The 18606-nt window shown below is 39.6% G+C and overlaps 1 protein-coding gene and 1 pseudogene across 1 annotated transcript in view; both read left to right on the top strand.

Moving 5' to 3' along the window:
• The first annotated feature begins 4179 nt into the window (after positions 1-4179).
• Positions 4180-5064, top strand: LOC118897207 (annotated as a pseudogene).
• Positions 5065-7987: 2923 nt separating this feature from the next.
• TMEM38B (transmembrane protein 38B) overlaps positions 7988-18606 on the top strand; it is a 67280-nt gene continuing 56661 nt past the window's right edge. Inside the window, exon 1 of the mRNA XM_036856654.1 lies at positions 7988-8223. Coding sequence (XP_036712549.1) covers positions 8112-8223 — 112 coding nt within the window. The 5' untranslated portion in view covers positions 7988-8111. The remainder of the gene's footprint in view (positions 8224-18606) is intronic.

Genomic DNA, 18606 nt, shown 5'->3' on the forward strand with positions numbered 1-18606 from the left:
TAGTTTGTTCTCTATATCTGTGATACGCTCTGTTAACTTTGAAAACGACACTGTGAAGTAAGTACTATTCTTCCTAGGTTAAAGATGAAGACACAGGCTTATAGAGATTTAGCAGCTGCTTTCTATAAGGTTACACAATAAGTAGAATGTCTGACTCTAGAGACCGTGCATTCTGTTACCACTAGTGTACACCACCTCCCAAGATGAGAAAGTTTCTCAAATGAACTCCTTGGTATAAAGTCAAAAATATAATTTGATATGTTGCTCTGGCTGGCTAAGCCTAACAGAGAGGTAGCTGAAGAGGTGGAGGGAAAGACTTTGCTGTTATGATCTGATGGGCCCCAGCTGAAAGATGAGATACATATTTATTGAGTGAATGAACATTATAAATAACCTGATGGTGCAGCTGACTATAGTGGAGATAGGAAAAGCTTTCTACAGGGTTCTCAAGCTGGATTTCCAGTTTGGTGAACTGTTTGGAGGGGAAAAAATAGATTTCCATGGTTAAGCACTTTGAGAAATTATCCCATTCTAAAATAATTATAATGCCTATAAGAAGTTGGACTAATATTAAAAATATTCTCTTTAGCTTTTTTAAACTAAAGAAATATTACTATTTTTGTATGTAAAACTGTAAGAATACTTGGCTTCATAGATAATAAATACTAAGAGATTTTTATATTTTAGAGACTTTACATCTTCCACAACTTACACAGGTTTATAGACATTGAAGGAACATACAGTGATTGATGCAGTCCCTGGAATATATGTTGTATCTATAGATACACATACAATTCCACTAATTGAACACTGACTTTAAAAAAATAGACGCAGGAGATAGGTAATGTAGATACATTCTGTATGAAGTCTGGACAACTTAGGGCTCAAGCAATGGAGTATGTATTGTCAGTTGTCATATATGGACTTTACATTGCAGTGATTTCCCTCCATGATTTTTATGGGTCAGAACCCACCTGCAACTGCATCTGACGTCTCTATTTGTACTTATGGAGCTCACTGTTATTTGGACATATTTATGAACCTCTAGGTAGGTAAGATTCCTTTTGTTTGCCCAAACATCAGGTGCACATTGTCTTCTTGCTGCTAATGTTTTGGTTTATTCAACTCATCTACGTAGATCACTGATATTTTGTGAGTTCCTAGCCTTAGCTACATGAATTTTCTTTTAAACCTCACTCATCGACCTTGTTTTTTAAATTTCTTTCCTTTGCCCGTCTTTTGGTGTAACAAGATGTTAATTGGGATTATCTTGGAATTCCAGGTAGAGCTCCAAAGACAAAAGATGTTACCTTCACACTGTAAAGAGAGGAGCTAGGCTGTCTAAGTGGGACTTAATTAAAGATAACAACTAGTCCAGAGAACTTCACTCCCAACAGCCCAAGAAATCAAAAATTTTAAAGGAAACTCATAGAAGGGAATTCAAAAGGTTAGAGTGCTTTTTCTACTCCTCTCTGTACGAGGAAGGCGGTGCTTCTCTTTCCCCAAGCCAATTCAGACTCTATTTGAATAGATAAAGGATTATTTTTTTCTCACATAGCAGTAAGTCTGAGAGAGCTGATACCTTCAGTTATCTGCTATTTTCTTGACCCTTCTCCCATGGTCACAGGGCATGCCCCAGCTCAAGGCAGAAAAAAAGGAGAAAAAGGCCCATCTCAAGGGCATAGTCACGTTAATAAGAGAAGCCCCATTGTTTTCATCCTTCTATTTGTCTATTCTTTTACCAATCCCACACTGTCTTGATTACTGTAGATGTACAGTAAGTCTTAAGACTGAGTTGCATCAGTCCTTCAACTTTGTTCTTCTTCATTTAGTTTTCGGAAGCATGTCAAACAGATTTCTTCATTTTCATTTGCCCATATTCTAACACATGGCCACCGCTTGCTGAGAGGCTGGAGAAAAACATATTTAATGTTTTAACTCAACATGCAGAGTTGGATATGCCTTTCTGGTTAGCCATCTGATGGTATCTGCAGTTCCTGACAACTGCAGGTGTCAGGAAACCTTGCTATGCAGAGGTCCATGGCATCATTGTGGAGCCCGCAAACGTACCCCATGAATGAGTCAGCACTGGGAGCCTGCTATAAAGAAGAATATCGATAGCAAAAAGAAAAACAAAAACCATAACAAACCCCTGTGAACTAGAAGGCCTTTTGTTCCTTTTCTATAATTCCCCTACCTACTACCTTGACCCTGGAGGACACATATGGTGGAAGGGGCAGAAGAGGAGGAAAGGCTGAAAGACCACCCCACGCCTCTTTCCCCCACTGCAAGGCTCTGAGCCAGGCAGACCTGAGCTGATGGAGTGGGAAAAGCTCTGAATTAGATGCAACACTGACATTTTAATTGGATTGGACTTTTAATATTTTAGTATCTTAAATGATGAGGAAGTAATGGGATCTGCTGAGATAAAGTTGAAGGATGGGAAGGGGAGATCTGACATAGGATCATAGTTGGGGGCTTTGTCTGGTGGATGATAGATCCACTTCCTGACTGTGCCCCACTGATTTCAGCCTCTTCAACAAACTGGTTATGCTGGAAACTACAGACTCCTTTAATCCTGGCTGTTGACCCACAGTCCTTACTCCTAATAGGTCTTTCTGGCTCTCATCCAGTAGCCTTTTCATTGCTGTGGGGATGCTGGATCTGTCAGTAAAAGGCAACTTTAGGAGAACATTTTGGGTTGCGTGGGACCAGAGAAAGCCCAGTAGGGAGATTGTAACATGATAATAACAAATCCTGGTCTGTCTCTGCCTGCCTTTGTGATCTCTCTCTAGCTCTGAGTTTCCTACTCTGAAACAAATGGTCTAAAGAAAATGATTGTAATAGATACCTCTTGTGAGGGCTGTGTGGCTCCCTCCATTCTCAGACATTGCCTCTGATACCTAGGGATGTGACCCAGCATCCCTCCAGAGCTGATCAACAAGGAGAGGACATCTGTCCCAGGCCAGGGCAGGCTATCTTTCCTGGCAGTACTGAATAGGGGGACACAGAGACTGAACAATATTAACATTGACTGTCATTAGTAACTGAGGGTAGCCCACATCTACCTCCTGCTGCTGGCCTCAGAAATGCCCAACTTCTTGCTCTTTTCGGGGATTGATGGCTGATTCCCTGGTAGCCTTTCAGTAAATCCGTCACTTTGCTTAAGCCGCCCTGAACTGTTTTATATGACTTGCAACCCATGTTACTTTTTTTTAAAGGGTCCATTCAACTTCCACAATTCTCTTATTCTTTGATTTAATGGTACCTGTTACTCTTGAACAGAGATGAATTATAACTTTGAGTGCTAGTAACCATAGACACCTGGCAACTATGGCACCAGTGGGTGACTGCAGTTTTGGAAGTCTTTATACTGATGAACACTAGAGATATTCCTTTTCATAACATCAGATATTTTAAGCAGGTAAATTTGTACTTGTTACACATGGAGAATATTTTTAGTTTAATAGTTCATATTAGAGGTATAAGTGATGTTTACAGAAAAAGATTTTAGTTTCCAGTGCAAGAAATAAGTGAGCCAAGTTATATTTTTCAAGTCACCATATAAGTGTGTATTATTAGATACACAGAGTCTAAAGAGTTGAGTTTATAATTGAATTGGTTTATCACTTAAATCTCACGTGCCAGGATCTCACTGTACTGACTGAATTCAGGACAATTGGTGCTCTTTAGTTAATCCTCCTTGATAATGCTGACCATTAAAAAAATAGAAATTAAATTTAACATTTTGTCTTAAATGTCATATTTTACTACACTATAACTGGAAAGGGCATAGTTATCAAATCCCTATGAAAATAACTTTAGAATGAAAATCCCTAACCAGAATACTAAAGTTTAGAAGTGTAATTGGCTCCTCTAATATGAAACTTCCTCATCATGGACTCTTCATGGTTTTTAAAACGTTATTGACTTCCCAAAGTGAAAGGCATGCCAATCAGTGGATAGAAAGCAGTATTGCAGAGAAGAAATAGCTAGGATTACCTTTGTGGTACTGGGTTTTGGGATGTTGCCAACTTGATCCAGGGGAAGGATGATCAAGCTGAGACCAAGAAGGGTTATGTAGAATTAACTTGATGATTAATATTAGATGCATAACCATAATGTTTGTACAAATAGAGGGACATATTGCCAAAAAATTTATTCATTTATAAAGTAGTTCTGAACTAGGGGCGATTCCCCCCCCGCCCAAGACAAAAATGTCTGGAGACATTTTTGGTTGTCACAATTGGTGTGTGTGTGCGCGTGCTACTGGCATCTAGTGGGTAGAGGCCAGGGATGCTGTTAAACATCCCATAACACACCCCATAAGACAACTAAGAATTGTTCAGCCCAAAATGTCAATAGCATTGAGGTTGAAAAACCTGGTTTATAACAATTATTTTCACATGTTTTTGTACTCAAAATGCTTCAAATATGTTTAGTCAAAATTCTTTTCCATTTCCGGAAGGGGGGCTAAGGGTAAGTATTTTCACCTGGGCCCGCGGCCTAGAAAAGCCTAGAAAAACCTCCTCTTTTCTTCCGCCTACCGGTCCGCGAGTCAGTGGCCTGCGCGGAGCCCAGGAAACGAATCGTGGCGCGCGCTGGTGCGGCCGCCTCCTTCCGCGGGGAGGGGCCCGGGGCGAGGGCGCTGGGAGGTCTTTTCTCGAGTTCACGTGGCCGGAGGGTCAGACTTCGGATCTCTCTTTTGCGGCGGCGGCCAAACAGCAAGAGTACGAACTGCGGCAACCGGAGCCATGGCAGGACAGGCATTTAGAAAGTTTCTTCCCGTATTTGACCGAGTATTAGTTGAAAGAAGTGCAGCCGAAACTGTAACCAAAGGAGGCATTATGCTTCCAGAAAAATCACAAGGAAAAGTATTGCAAGCAACGGTAGTAGCTGTTAGATCAGGCTCTAAAAGGAAAGGGTGGAGAGATTGAACCAGTTAGTGTGAAAGTTGGAGATAAAGTTCTTCTCCCAGAATATGGAGGCACCAAAGTAGTTCTAGATGACAAGGATTATTTCTTACTTAGAGACGGTGACATTCTTGGAAACTACGTCGACTAAAATAAGTCGATTGAAATGGCATCACGTGAAGCTGCCACTGAAGTTCTGAAATCTTTCATCATGTAAATAATTTCCCTGTTTCTTTTATAATAAAGTAATGATATCCAAAATTTACTTTATAAATAAAGTAAATTTATATCCAAATAAAGTAATGATATATTTTATTTTGATATAAAAACAAAAAAAACAAAAAAACCCTCTTTTCCAGATATTCATACAGTTAGACTACTTTTGCTTTCTAATAGATAAGCAGTACTTTATAATTTGATTTGTTTTATCTGCAATAATTATGTAACTTTGTAAACTGCTTCCAAAAGTCAGGGCAGGTTTTAATTTTCGCACGTAATTTCCCCAAATCTTGCCTCTCCCTGTTAACAATTCAAAGCCTTCCCTCATTTTATTGCCCACTTGCTTCTGTTTGGCCCATTTCTTTAGACTAAATAACTGAAGCACTGACCAGAAGCAAATATAGTGAGCACAGTTAACGTTTAGATAGAACTTGTCTTTTTGTGAGGTGATATCATTTCCCTTAGATTAAAAAAAAAGTATTCTTTCGGCTCTAGGCAGATGGGGATCCAGCTTATTTTCACAGTTTGGAAATGAAACAAATTTCAGATTACTCGTAGAGTCTGAGATGATTAATTCTCTTCTGTTGGAATTAATATGTTTATGGAAAGCAAAATATTTGATTTATCTTTTTTTAAAAAAATTCTGATGCTTTTCACTATTGCCATATTGGTGTTAATAATGAATTTAATTATACCCCAGAATGATACTGGCATAGACATATGATTTAGAGATGTTATAGTATTTTTTTTTAAGTCCAAGGACAAAACACATATTTTGTGGAGTCTAATTAATGACTTTAAAACTGTAAAATCTTTTGGGAAATAACATCCAAGTTCTGCCCCTAAATTCACAAAGCTAAAGAAATGTATAAAAATTATGAAAGGGCTTCCCTTCCCTGGTGACGCAGTGGCTGAGAATCTGCCTGCCAATGCAGGGGACATGGGTTCGAGCCCTGGTCTGGGAAGATCCCACATGCCGCGGAGCAACTAAGCCCATGTGCCACAACTACTGAGCCTGCGCGTCTGGAGCCTGTGCTCCGCAACAAGAGAGGCCGCGATAGTGAGAGGCCCGCGCACCGCGATGAAGAGTGGCCCCCGCTTGCCGCAACTAGAGAAAGCCCTCGCACAGAAACGAAGACCTGACACAGCCAAAAAATAAATAAATTAATTAAAAAAAAATTATGAAAGAACAAACTGAAACATCAAAGTATAAATATTCACAGCAGTTGCTTTTTTTTCTTTAGTTTGGCTAGAGGTTTAAAAGCCTTTCTCTAATAAGAGGTGCTTGCTTAGAAAACCACATATGAAAAGTATCTTAGCAACTCTATTCTTTCTTGATAAGTAGTGAAATGTAGAGATTTACTACAATTTTCCCCACATTTTGAACACTTAGGGTTTAGGGCAGGGCCTCTGATATCCAGCAATGCCTGGTACATAGCAAAAAGCACTTGTTGAACTAATTAAAACGAACAGACAAATATTCAGATAAAAAAAAATCAATGCAAGTCTGCAGTTCTTGCTCCCACGCGGCTCTTACCTATCTAGCAGCTCATTATGTTATTTCCAGTTTCCTGGTGTCCGCATGATCTGTTGACACATCAAATACAAAATGTGCCAAACTAAACTTGTTTTTCTACCCAAGTCTGCTCCTCATTCTTGTTTCCTATTTCTCTGAATGTAACCATAATTCTCCTACTCACCCATTCCCCACATCCTTTTTTGACAGGTTGAGGTGACACCCAGCCTATTCTGGTTCTATTGCATCTTTCCCCATCCAGTTCCCTGCTCCTAGTGTCCTCAGCCTCCACTACATTTTGTCTGGAACTGTGAATATCCTCCATTTTCGCCTGTCTTTAGTCTCTTTTTACCAAACTTTCCTAATCTTGTTGCTTGATTGCAACCCTCCCTCCCACCTCACCCCCCCCCACCGCAAAAAAAAGAAAAGCGCAGTTTAGCATAATGGTTGAGAGACTGGATTCTGGCTCGGATTTGTCTGAGCATAAAATGTAGTGATCAAGAGCTTAGACTCTGGGGCCAAACCACTTGGTTTATGGTCTGCCATTCAAGGACTTCTTTTCTGAGCTAATTTCTCACTTCGTAGTCCAGCCAAAGTACTTACCTCCATCTTTCCCTTAGCTTTTAGAGGCTAGTTTGCCTTACCACTTCCCTGAAATAGCCTTCCTCTCCTTGGAACTTGCCCTATCACTGCACATATACTTATTATTACCCGCTTTGTAATCTCCCTTGGGAAAACACGTTTCTTGAGGGCAGGATATTATATTATTTTTTATATCTCCAATAAGTCACGGTGTGATTTGCATACTGTGGTTCCTCGAGAAATGTTAGGTGAATGAAATCAATTCACAGAAATAAATCCGGCTCTGAGCGTCTCCCCTTGTGGACTGCGTTTATCCAAAAGTTTAGTGTAAAACTTTACACTAAAAAACGGTGAATAAAATGTATGTAAATTAAACCTTTAAAAAAGCCGACTTAAAATTTTTTCTTGAGGATCCCAGAGAGTCCTGAAGACTTTTATGGGTTTCATGTATCAATACTTAGCATATTAGAAATAACTGAGAAACATTTAAAATAGTTCTTTATGTATTCGTTCTAAAAATAATAAATGCACTAAATGTTAAGAGAAATAATGCATATTCATTATTTATGTTGTATTCATCTGACCATTCTCCGCGTCTTGCACAACTCCCAGCACGCAGAAGACGCTGGACTCTTATCAGGAGAACAAGATCCCGCCCTCCTCACCCCGCCCAGCGGCCAACCGCCCGCGCGCCCGAGGCTCCTGGGACACGCGGCCCGCCCCCTCCGCGCGCCGGCGCCAGGTGCCAAGGCGCACGCGCAGAGCTCCGAGAGGCCCAGCCGAAGAGCGGGCGGCTGCGGCCGTCCCTTCCCCCTCCCCTCGTCGCGCACGCAGGGAACCCGTCGCCGCGGCTGCTTCGGCTGCGGCGGTCGGTCGTCGCGATGGACAGTCCGTGGAATGAGCTGACCCTTGCCTTTTCTCGTACTTCCATGTTTCCCTTTTTTGACATCGCCCACTACCTGGTGTCGGTGATGGCACTGAAGCATCAGCCGGGTGAGTGCGGGGCGCCGAGGACCGGCCCCCTCGGGATGCCCCTCACCGCGAGGACGGCCTGAGCGGGGTAGCGGCCGAGCTGCCCCCCGCCCGGAGTCCTATAGTCGAGCTGGAGGGGCGCCGAGAGGTGGCCCGTCCGACCCCTCGAGCACAGGTGGGGAAAATGAGGCCCGGGCGGTCCTCGCCAAAGGAGGCGCGGGGTTGGGGGGAGTGCGGGGGCGCCCCGCCGCGGGCGGGACTCCCGGGACAGGTGACAGGGCGGCCGCAGCCGCTTTTGGGAGCCCAGGACTGCCCGCGTCCGCCCAGGGGTTGCGCCGTCTCCTGGCGGTGCCACCAGTTGCTTGGAAGGTATTTTAAAATGACCTGGGAACAAAGCTTCCGGAGACAGCACGTCTGACTTCGTCGCTTGGGGTAGTGAATGGTTCTGGACGGCTCTCCGGTTTTGAAAGTTGGGTAAGCACTGAAATACAGAGCGTCAAGTAGGCACCTCCAAGTTCCCCTTAACGCAGAGGTCTCCCACCTTGTTTAGCATGTTAGACAATGATTGCTAAGAGGAGTGGATTCCCATTTTGGGTCATATGAGTGACGTTGTACAAGAAAAGCCATTTGGCGTAGCTTCCCTTCTTTGTACAGTGGGGATGTGGTCTTAATACAGAGTTTTGAGTTCTTTCAAGTATGCATACAAGGAGCAGTATTTGTTTTTTCTTGTATTTTACATTCAGGATATATTTGCTCCTGTGTTGCTTTACTTTTGCCGTTATTCTACCTGCCTTTTCATTTTATGCTTTTTTCCTTTTCTGAGGTCAGGCATTTTCTTTGCCTTACTTTCTCTGTGTTCATGCTGCCTTTAATCTGCCTTGTCCTACAGTCAATGAGTGAGGGATTGAGGATGATGCTGTACCTCTTATGGTCTGTTTTTTTCGGTTTTTTTGTTTTCTTTAAAACCCTTGGACCTCAGAAATATTTTTCATTTAAATTGAAATTTGTAGCTCACCCTAAATCATTGTTTGGTAGCAGTTTTGACCTGGATAAGGGGAATAGTAGAGTATTAAATCGGGACAGATAATCTGCATAAGAGCCTGCTTCCCTGATTTAAAATAAGTACATTTTATTATTATGCCATATTCAGTATTTGGTATTTTCTTGTATAGCTTAAATCAGAGGTTCTCAAAGTGTGGTCCAGGAGCCCCTGGGGTTCCTGACACTTCCAACTCAAAATTATTTTCATAATAATATGCAGATGTCATCTTTTTCACACTCATTTTCTCACAAGTATACAGTGGAGTTTTCCAGAGGCCACATGACCTGCCGTACTGTAACAGGTTGAATGCAGAAGCAGATATGAGAATCCATCTGTTTTCTATTTGAAGCAGACATGAAAGAGATTTACTAAAAAAGTGTGAGTTTTCTCACCAAATATTTTTTGCTTTGGAAAATAGTTATTTTTCATGAAGAATATATTATTTGTTAATTTAGTGCATTTATTATTTTAAAAATGAATACCTAAAGAACTATTCAAAAATTGTCTCGTTTATAATTTCTAATAAGCTAAATATTGATAACCCACATAAAGAAAAGCTTTTTAGGGGGTCTTCAAGAATTTTGTTTTGGAGTCAGCCTTTTTAAAGGTTTAATTTACCTATATTATATTCACCCATTTTAATATAAAGTTCTATGATTTTGGGCAAACACATACAGTCTTGTAACTACCACCACAATCAAGATAGAGAACAGTTTCATCACCCACCCCAGACTCCCTCCTGCCCCTTTGTAGTCAGCCCTCCCCAAGCCCCTGGCAACCATTCATCTGCTCACTAATTTTGGGGGGTGCAGAGGAGTCCTGAGACCAAAAACCTTGAGAACCATTGGACTAACTGGACGCTAGTACAGTATTACACATGGTGTAAAAATATTATATTCCAGTACCAGTACTTGTAAACATGTAAAAATTATAGAATTCACACAAAAGAGTGAACCTGCTTTTACCAGAATTGTGTTAGACTGTCCTTCCACAGTATTGGCTGTTATCAGTCCTAAATATCTTGTCATTCTGATGATCAGAAAACATAGTTTTCATTTGCATCTGTTGTAGTTACTAATGTTTACTGGCCATTTGTATTTACACTTATGTAAATGTATTGAGTTGATCATATTGTTTTTCCTATTTAAAATGTAATACATTTAAAAAACTGAATTATCCTTACATTTTTGGAATAAACTGTTTGATGTATTAGTTTAATTCATTAGGGATTTTCATTTGCCAATACTTATATAGAACTTTACTTAACTGGCAACTTTTTTCTGTTCCCCAGGGACTGATTCTTTAGAACACAGACCTGTAGTACAATAAAACCACAGTTCGTCTATGTACTGCTACCTGGGTTCTTCTTATCCTTATCTCCTCAAGCATGTTACTCCTTGAGACTCTTGACTTTTGGAATGTACTCTATCACTGCCAGTACCTCACTCCCCACTTTCTATAGTTTACATCTTATGGCTTACAGACTATGCCTAGATCTAGACTACTGAGGGCAAGTGGGTAAAGGGGATTAACTCTTTCTATCTGTGGTGTTGATAAGGATGGCATCTTTTTTTGTGTTTGGTTTAGGTTGTAGGCCTTCAAATCCAAGGAAAGGTGATTGTCCCCCCTACCCCCTCTCTTTTCCATGTGACTTGCGCTTCATAAGTGAAACCATCAGGGGGTATTTTTAAAATTTTTTATTTATTTTAAAATTTTTATTGGAGTATGGTTGCTTTACAATGTTGTGTTAGCCTCCGCTGCACAGCAAAGTGAATCAGCCATACACATAGAGATCTCCCCTCCCATTTAGATTACCACAGCATCAGGGGGTATTTAATATGTTGGATTCTTTTTTATTTCTTAGTTTACTTCCATTTGCCTCATACTTAACCTTAGTTCCTCCTGAGCTCTGGCATCTGATTGTCTATAGCTTTTAGTTTTGGCTAGTAGTGTAGGGTTTTTTGTTTTGTTTGTTTTTTCTATTTTCCTGGGCATTTTATTAGGAAGTTGGAAAATGCTGCTTTGGGAATTGTTGGTCAGAAACCATTTCAACAGAATGTTTATGTCGTCAGTTGTAATCTCTCTTACATTTTTAATCTGTGTTCTCTGTTTTTTCCTTATTTAAATGTTCATTAAAATAAACACATTTCTTTAATCCTACATTCATATCCGATTGCTATTTTCTGTAAGACATCCTGAAAATTTAATCTACAATGATCTCCACTTGATTTTTACACACAAAATCTATTAATTTACTCTTAATTCTCTGACTGCTATTTTGCTAACTTCCCTCAAATCATATGTAGTTCAATTAAGCAAATATTCACTGTAGTAGGTACTATATTAGATGTTGAGGATACCAAGATGAAAGTTACTGTTATAGCTCTAAAAGAATTCAACTGTGCTGTTGTCACTGTCATCTCCTCTGCCTCCCCCTCCTCATCCTCCTCCTCTTTCTCTTTCCTTGCAGTGTCACATAAGGTTGCACTACCTTTCTTATACAATAATAATATTCATTCATTTCAGATACATGCAGAACATTTCAGTGTCTTAATTCTAATCCCCATACATCTCTTTAGGTAGGTGTTATTGAACAGATTTTACAGATGAGTAGTCTTACAGGAATAAAATAACCTTACTTAAGTCACATAGGTTAGTAAATTATGGAGCTAGTTCTTGGGCTAATTTCAGAGTTCTCAACTATTCTGTGCTCTCTCTTTGCAGATACATTTAATGTTCCAGGTTTCTCAGTATTTAGCAATTTCTCAATAAGTTGTCGTTTGACATCATTATTTTCTCCCATGATTTCAGTCATTTGCACATCACTACTCAGTTTCTCATTTGTTTTCAGGAATTAAATCCAGGAATAAAGTTTGTCATTGTTCCTTCCTCTAATCTGTGGGAGATGAAAAGATTAATAAAACAAGAATTTATCAGTTCTGGGGATTCTGGGAAGGTGGCAGCATACTTTTGCTATCTTTATGAATTCCGACGTGAACACATACAAAAAAGTGCAAAAGTAATCGTAAATGTATAGTTCAATGAATTTTCAGAATGAGCGCAACTATGTTAGTCAACATCCAGGTAAAAATAGAACAAATATGATACCCCCAAACCCCCCTTTGTTATAGCATGCTTTTAAAAGAGCAGATTCTGCCCAGTGTGGGGTGGAAAAGGATGTCTCAGAAATGACAGTCCATAATTTACTTATGTGAGTACGCAGAATCTTACTTAAATATCTTTAATATATATATTTTAACATCTTTATTGGAGTATAATTGCTTTACAATGTTGTGTTAGTTTCTGCTGTATAACAAAGTGAATTAGCTATATGTATACATATATCCCCATATCCCCTCCCTCTTGAGTCTCCATCTCACCCTCCCTATCCCACCCCTCTAGGTGGTCACAAAGCACCAAGCTGATCTCCCTGTGCTATGCGGCTGCTTCCCACTAGCTATCTATTTTACATTTGGTAGTGTATGTATGTCCATGCCACTCTCTCACTTCATCCCAGCTTACCCTTCCCCCTGCCCGTGTACTCAAGTCCATTCTCTATGTCTGTGTCTTTATTCCTGTCCTGCCGCTAGGTTCCTCAGAAACATTTTTTTTTTTTTTAGATTCCATATATATGTGTTAGCATACGATGTTTGTTTATATCTATCTGACTTACTTCACTCTGTATGACAGTCTGTAGGTCCATCCACCTCACTATAAATACCTCAATTTCGTTTCATTTTATGGCTGAGTAATATTCCATTGTATACATGTGCCAGATCTTCTTTATCCATTCATCTGTCGATGGACACTTAGGTTGCTTCCATGTCCTGGCTATTGTAAATAGTGCTGCAGTGAACATTATGGTACATGACTCTTTTTGAATTATGGTTTTCTCAGGGTATATGCCCAGGAGTGGGACTGCTGGGTCGTATGGTAGTTCTATTTTTAGTATTTTAAGGAACCTCCATACTGTCCTCCATAGTGGCTGTATCAATTTACATTCCCACCAACAGTGCAGGAGGGTTCCCTTTTCTCCACACCCTCTCTAGCAGTTATTGTTTGTAGATTTTTTGATGATGGCCATTCTGACAGGTGTGAGGTGATACCTCATTGTAGTTTTGATTTGCATTTCTCTAATGATTAGTGATGTTGAGCATCCTTTCATGTGTTTGTTGGCAATCTGTGTATCTTCTTTGGAGAAATGTCTGTTTAGATCTTCTGCCCATTTTTGGATTGGGTTGTTTGTTTTTTTTTGATACTGAGCTGCATGAGCTGCTTGTATATTTTGGAGATTAATCCTTTGTCGGCTGCTTCATTTGCAAATATTTTGTCCTATTCTGAGGGTTGTCTTTTCATCTTGTTTATGGTTTCCGTTGCTGCGCAAAAGCTTTTAAGTTTCATTAGGTCCCATTTGTTTATTTTTTTTTTTATTTCCATTTCTCTAGGAGGTGGGTCAAAAAGGATCTTGCTGTGATTTATGTCGTAGAGTGTTCTACCTATGTTTTCCTATAAGAGTTTGATAGTGTCTGGCCTTACATTTAGGTCTTTAATGCGATAAGAGTTTATTTTTGTGTATGGTGTTAGGGAGTGTTCTAATTTTATTCTTTTACATGTACCTGTCCAGTTTTCCCAGCACCACTTATTGAAGAGGCTGTCTTTTCTCCATTGTATATTCTTGCCTCCTTTATCAAAGACAAGGTGACCATATGTGTGTGGGTTTATCTCTGGGCTTTCTATCCTGTTCCATTGATGTATATTTCTGTTTTGGTACCAGCACCATACTGTCTTGATTACTGTAGCTTTGTAGTGTAGTCTGAAGTCAGGGAGCCCAGTTCCTCCAGCTCTGTTTTTCTTTCTCAAGATTGCTTTAGCTATTCAGGGTCTTTTTGTTTCCATACAAATTGTGAAATTTTTTGTTCTAGTTCGGTGAAAAATGCCACAGGTAGTTTGATAAGGATTGCGTTGAATCTATAGATTGCTTTAGGTAGTATAGTCATTTTCACAATGTTGATTCTTCCAATCCAAGAATATGGTATATCTCTCCATCTGTTTTTATCATCTTTAATTCCTTTCATCAGTGTCTCATAGTTTTCTGCATACAGGTCTTTTGTCTCCTTAGGTAGGTTTATTCCTAGGTATTTTACTCTTTTTGTTGCAGTGGTAAATCGGAGTGTTTCCTTAATTTCTCTCTCAGATTTTTCATCACTAGTGTATAGGAATGCAAGAGATTTCTGTGCATTAATTTTGTATACTGCTATTTTACCAAATTCATTGATTAGCTCTAGTAGTCTTCTGGTAGCATCTTTAGGATTCTCTATGTATAGTATCATGTCATCTGCAAACAGTGACAGTTTTACTTCTTTTCCAATTTGGATTCCTTTTCTTTCTTTTTCTTCTCTGGTTGCTGTGGCTACAACTTCCAGAGAGTGGGCAACCTTATCTTGTTCCTGACCTTAGTGGCAATGGTTTTAGTTTTTCACCATTGAGAACAATGTTGGCTGTGGGTTTGTCATATATAGCCTTTATTATGTTGAGGTAAGTTCCCTCTATGCCTACTTTCTGGAGCGTTTTTATCATAAATGGGTGTTGAATTTTGTTGAAAGCTTTTTCTGCATCTATTGAGATGATCATATGATATTCTCGTTCAGTTTGTTAATATGGTGTATCACATTGATTGATTTGCCTATATTGAAGAATCCGTGCATTCCTGGGATAAACCCCACTTGATCATGGTGTATGATGCTTTTAATGTGCTGTTGAATTCTGTTTGCTAGTATTTTGTTGAGGATTTTTGCATCTATGTTCATCAGTGATATTGGCCTGTAGTTTTCTTTTTTTGTGACATCTTTGTCTGGTTTTGGTATCAGGTGATGCTGGCCTCGTAGAATGCATTTGGGAGTGTTCCTCCATCTGCTATATTTTGGAAGAGTTTGAGAAGGATAGGTGTTAGCTCTTCTCTAAATGTTGATAGAATTCGCCTGTGAAGCCATCTAGTCCTGGACTTTTGTCTGTTGGAAGAGTTTTAATCACAGTTTCAATTTCAGTGCTTGTGATTGGTCTGTTTATATTTTCTATTCCTTCCTGATTCAGTCTCGGAAAGTTGTGCTTTTCTAAGAGTTTGTCCATTTCTTCCAGGTTGTCCATTTTATTGGCATATAGTTGCTTGTAGTAATCTCTCATGGTCCTTTGTATTTCTGCAGTGTCAGGTGTTACTTCTCCTTTTTCATTTGTAATTCTGTTGATTTGAGCCTTTTCCCTTTTTTTCTTGATGAGTCTGGCTAATGGTTTATCAATTTTGCTTATCTTCTCAAAAAACCAGCTTTTAGTCTTATTGGTCTTTGCTGTTGTGTCCTTCAATTCTTTTTTATTTATATCTCATCTGGTTTTTATGATTTCTTTCCTTCTGCTAATATTTTTGTTGTTGTTCTTCTTTCTCTAATTGCTTTAGGTGTAAGGTTTGATTGTTCATTTGAGATGTTTCTTGTTTCTTGAGGTAAGATTGTTTTGCTATAATCTTTCCTCTTAGAACTGCTTTTGCTGCATCCCATAGGTCTTGGGTCGTCGTATTTTCATTGTCATTTGTTTCTAGGTTTTTTTGATTTCGTCTTTGGCTTCTTCAGTGGTCTCTTGGTTATTAAGTAGTGTATTGTTTAGCCTCCATGTGTTTGTATTTTTTACAGGTTTTTTCCTGTAATTGATATCTAGTCTCATAGCGTTGCGGTCGCAAAACATACTTGATACGATTTGAATTTTCTTAAGTTTACCAAGGCTTGATTTGTGACCCAAGATATGATCTATTCTGCAGAATGTTCCATGAGCACTTGAGAAGAAAGTGTATTCTGTTATTTTTGGATGGAATGTCTTATAAATATCAATTAAGTCCATCTCATTTAATGTGTCATTTAAAGCTTGCATTTCCTTATTTATTTTCATTTTGGATGATCTGTCCATTGGTGAAAGTGGGGTGTTAAAGTCCCCTACTATTATTGTGTTACTGTTCATTTCCCCTTTTATGGTTGTTAACATTTGCCATATATATTGAGGTGCTCCTATGTTGGGTGCATAAGCATTTACAATTGTTATATGTTCTTCTTGGATTGATCCCTTGGTCATTATGTAGTCTCTTTCTTTGCCTGTTGTAATAGTCTTTATTTTAAAGTCTATTTTATCTGGTATGAGTACTGCTACTCCAGCTTTCTTTTGATTTCCATTTGCATGGAATATCTTTCTCCATCCTCTCACTTTCAGTCTGTATGTGTCCCTAGGTCTGAAGTGGGTCTCTTGTAGACAGCATATATAGGGGTCTTGTTTTTGTATCCATTCAGCCAGTCTGTGTCTTTTGGTTGGAGCATTTAATCCGTTTACATTTAGGGTAATTATCGATATGTATGTTCCTATTACTGTTTTCTTAATTGTTTCGGGTTTGTTATTGTAGGTCTTTTCCTTCCCTTGTGTTTCCTGCGTAGAGAACTTCCTTTAGCATTTGTTGTAAAGCTGGTTTGGTGGTGCTGAACTCTCTTAGCTTTTGCTTGTCTGTAAAGGTTTTAATTTCTCCATCGAATCTGAATGAGATCCTTGCTGGGTAGAGTAATCTTGGTTGTAGGTTTTTCCCTTTCATCACTTTAAATATGTCCTGCTACTCCCTTCTGGCTTGCAGAGTTTCTGCTGAAAGATCAGCTGTTAACCTTATGGGGATTCCCTTGTACGTTATTTGTTGCTTTTCCCATGCTGCTTTTAATATTTTTGCTTTGAATGTAATTTTTGATAGTTTGATTAATATGTCTATTGGTGTGTTTCTCCTTGGATTTGTCCCCTAGGGGACTCTACACTTCCTTGGCTTGATTGACTATTTCCTTTCCCATATTAGGGAAGTTTTCAACTATTATCTCTTGAAATATTTTCTCAGACTCTTTTTCTCTTCTTCTTCTGGGAGCCCTATAATTCAAATGTTGGTGCGTTGAATGTTGTCCCAGAGATCTCTGAGACTGTCCTCAATTCTTTTCATTCTTTTTTCTTTATTCTGCTCTCTGGTAGTTATTTCCACTTTTTTATCTTCCAGGTCACTTATCCGTTCTTTTGCCTCAGTTATTCTGTTATTGATTCCTTCTAGAGCATTTTAAATTTCATTTATTGTGTTGTTCATCATTGTTTGTTTGCTCTTTAGTTCTTCTAGTTCTTTGTCAAACGTATCTCGTATTTTCTCCATTCTATTTCCAAGATTTTGGTTCATATTTACTATCATTACTTTGAATTCTTTTTCAGGTAGACTGCCTATGTCGTCTTCATTTGTTTGGTCTGCTTGGTTTTTACTTTGCTTCTTCATCTGCTGAGTATTTCTCTGTCTTCTCAGTTTGCTTAACTTACTGTGTTTGGGGTCTCCCTTTTGCAGGCTGCTGGTTCGTAGTTCCTGTTGTTTTTGGTGTCTGCCCCCAGTGGGTAAGGTTGGTTCAGTGGGTTGTGTAGTTTTCCTGGTGGAGGGGACTGGTGCCTGTGTTCTGGTGGATGAGGCTGGATCTTGTCTTTCTGGTGGGCAGGACTGTGTCTGGTGTTGTGTTTTGGGGTGTCTGTGAACTTATGATTTTAGGCAGCCTCTCTGCTAATGCATGGGGTTGTATTCTTGTCTTGTTAGTTGTTTGGCATGGGATGTCCAGCACTGGAGCTTGCTGGTCGTTGAGAGGAGCAGGGTCTTAGCGTTGAGATGGAGATCTCTTGGAGAGCTCTCGCTGATTGATATTACATGGGTCCAGGAGGTCTTGGTGGTCTAACGTCCTGAACTCTGCTCTCCCACCTCAGAGGCTCAGGCCTGACACCTGGCTGGAGCACCAAGACCCTGTCTGCTACCCAGCTCAGAAGAGAAGGGAGAAAAAAAAGGAAAGAAAAAATAAATAAATAAAATAAATGTAGTTATTAAAATTAAAAATAAGAATAAATAATAAAAAAAAGAGAGCAAGCAAACCAGTAAACAAATCCACCAATGATAAGAAGTACTAAAAACTATACTATGATAAACGTAGGAATAAGTAACCAGGGTGTTGCATTCAGCAAACCTGAAGTCTACAGTTGATCGCAAAGTCCACTGCCTCAATTTTGGGATGATTCATTGTCTATTCAGGTATTCCACAATGCAGGGTACATCTAGTTGATTGTGGAGATTTAATCTGCTGCTCCTGAGGCTGCTGGGAGAGATTTCCCTTTCTCTTCTTTGTTTGCACAGCTCCTGGGGTTCAGCTTTGGATTTGGCCCCACCTCTGCATGTAGGTCACCCTCTGGCGTCTGTTATTCGCCCAGACAGGACGGGGTTAAAGAAGCAGCTGATTAGGGAGCTCTGGCTCACTCAGCCCGGGGGTCTGGGGGGGGGGTAC

The sequence above is a fragment of the Balaenoptera musculus genome, chromosome 6 (genome assembly GCF_009873245.2).
Source record: "Balaenoptera musculus isolate JJ_BM4_2016_0621 chromosome 6, mBalMus1.pri.v3, whole genome shotgun sequence".
Classification (NCBI taxonomy): Eukaryota; Metazoa; Chordata; class Mammalia; order Artiodactyla; family Balaenopteridae; genus Balaenoptera; species Balaenoptera musculus.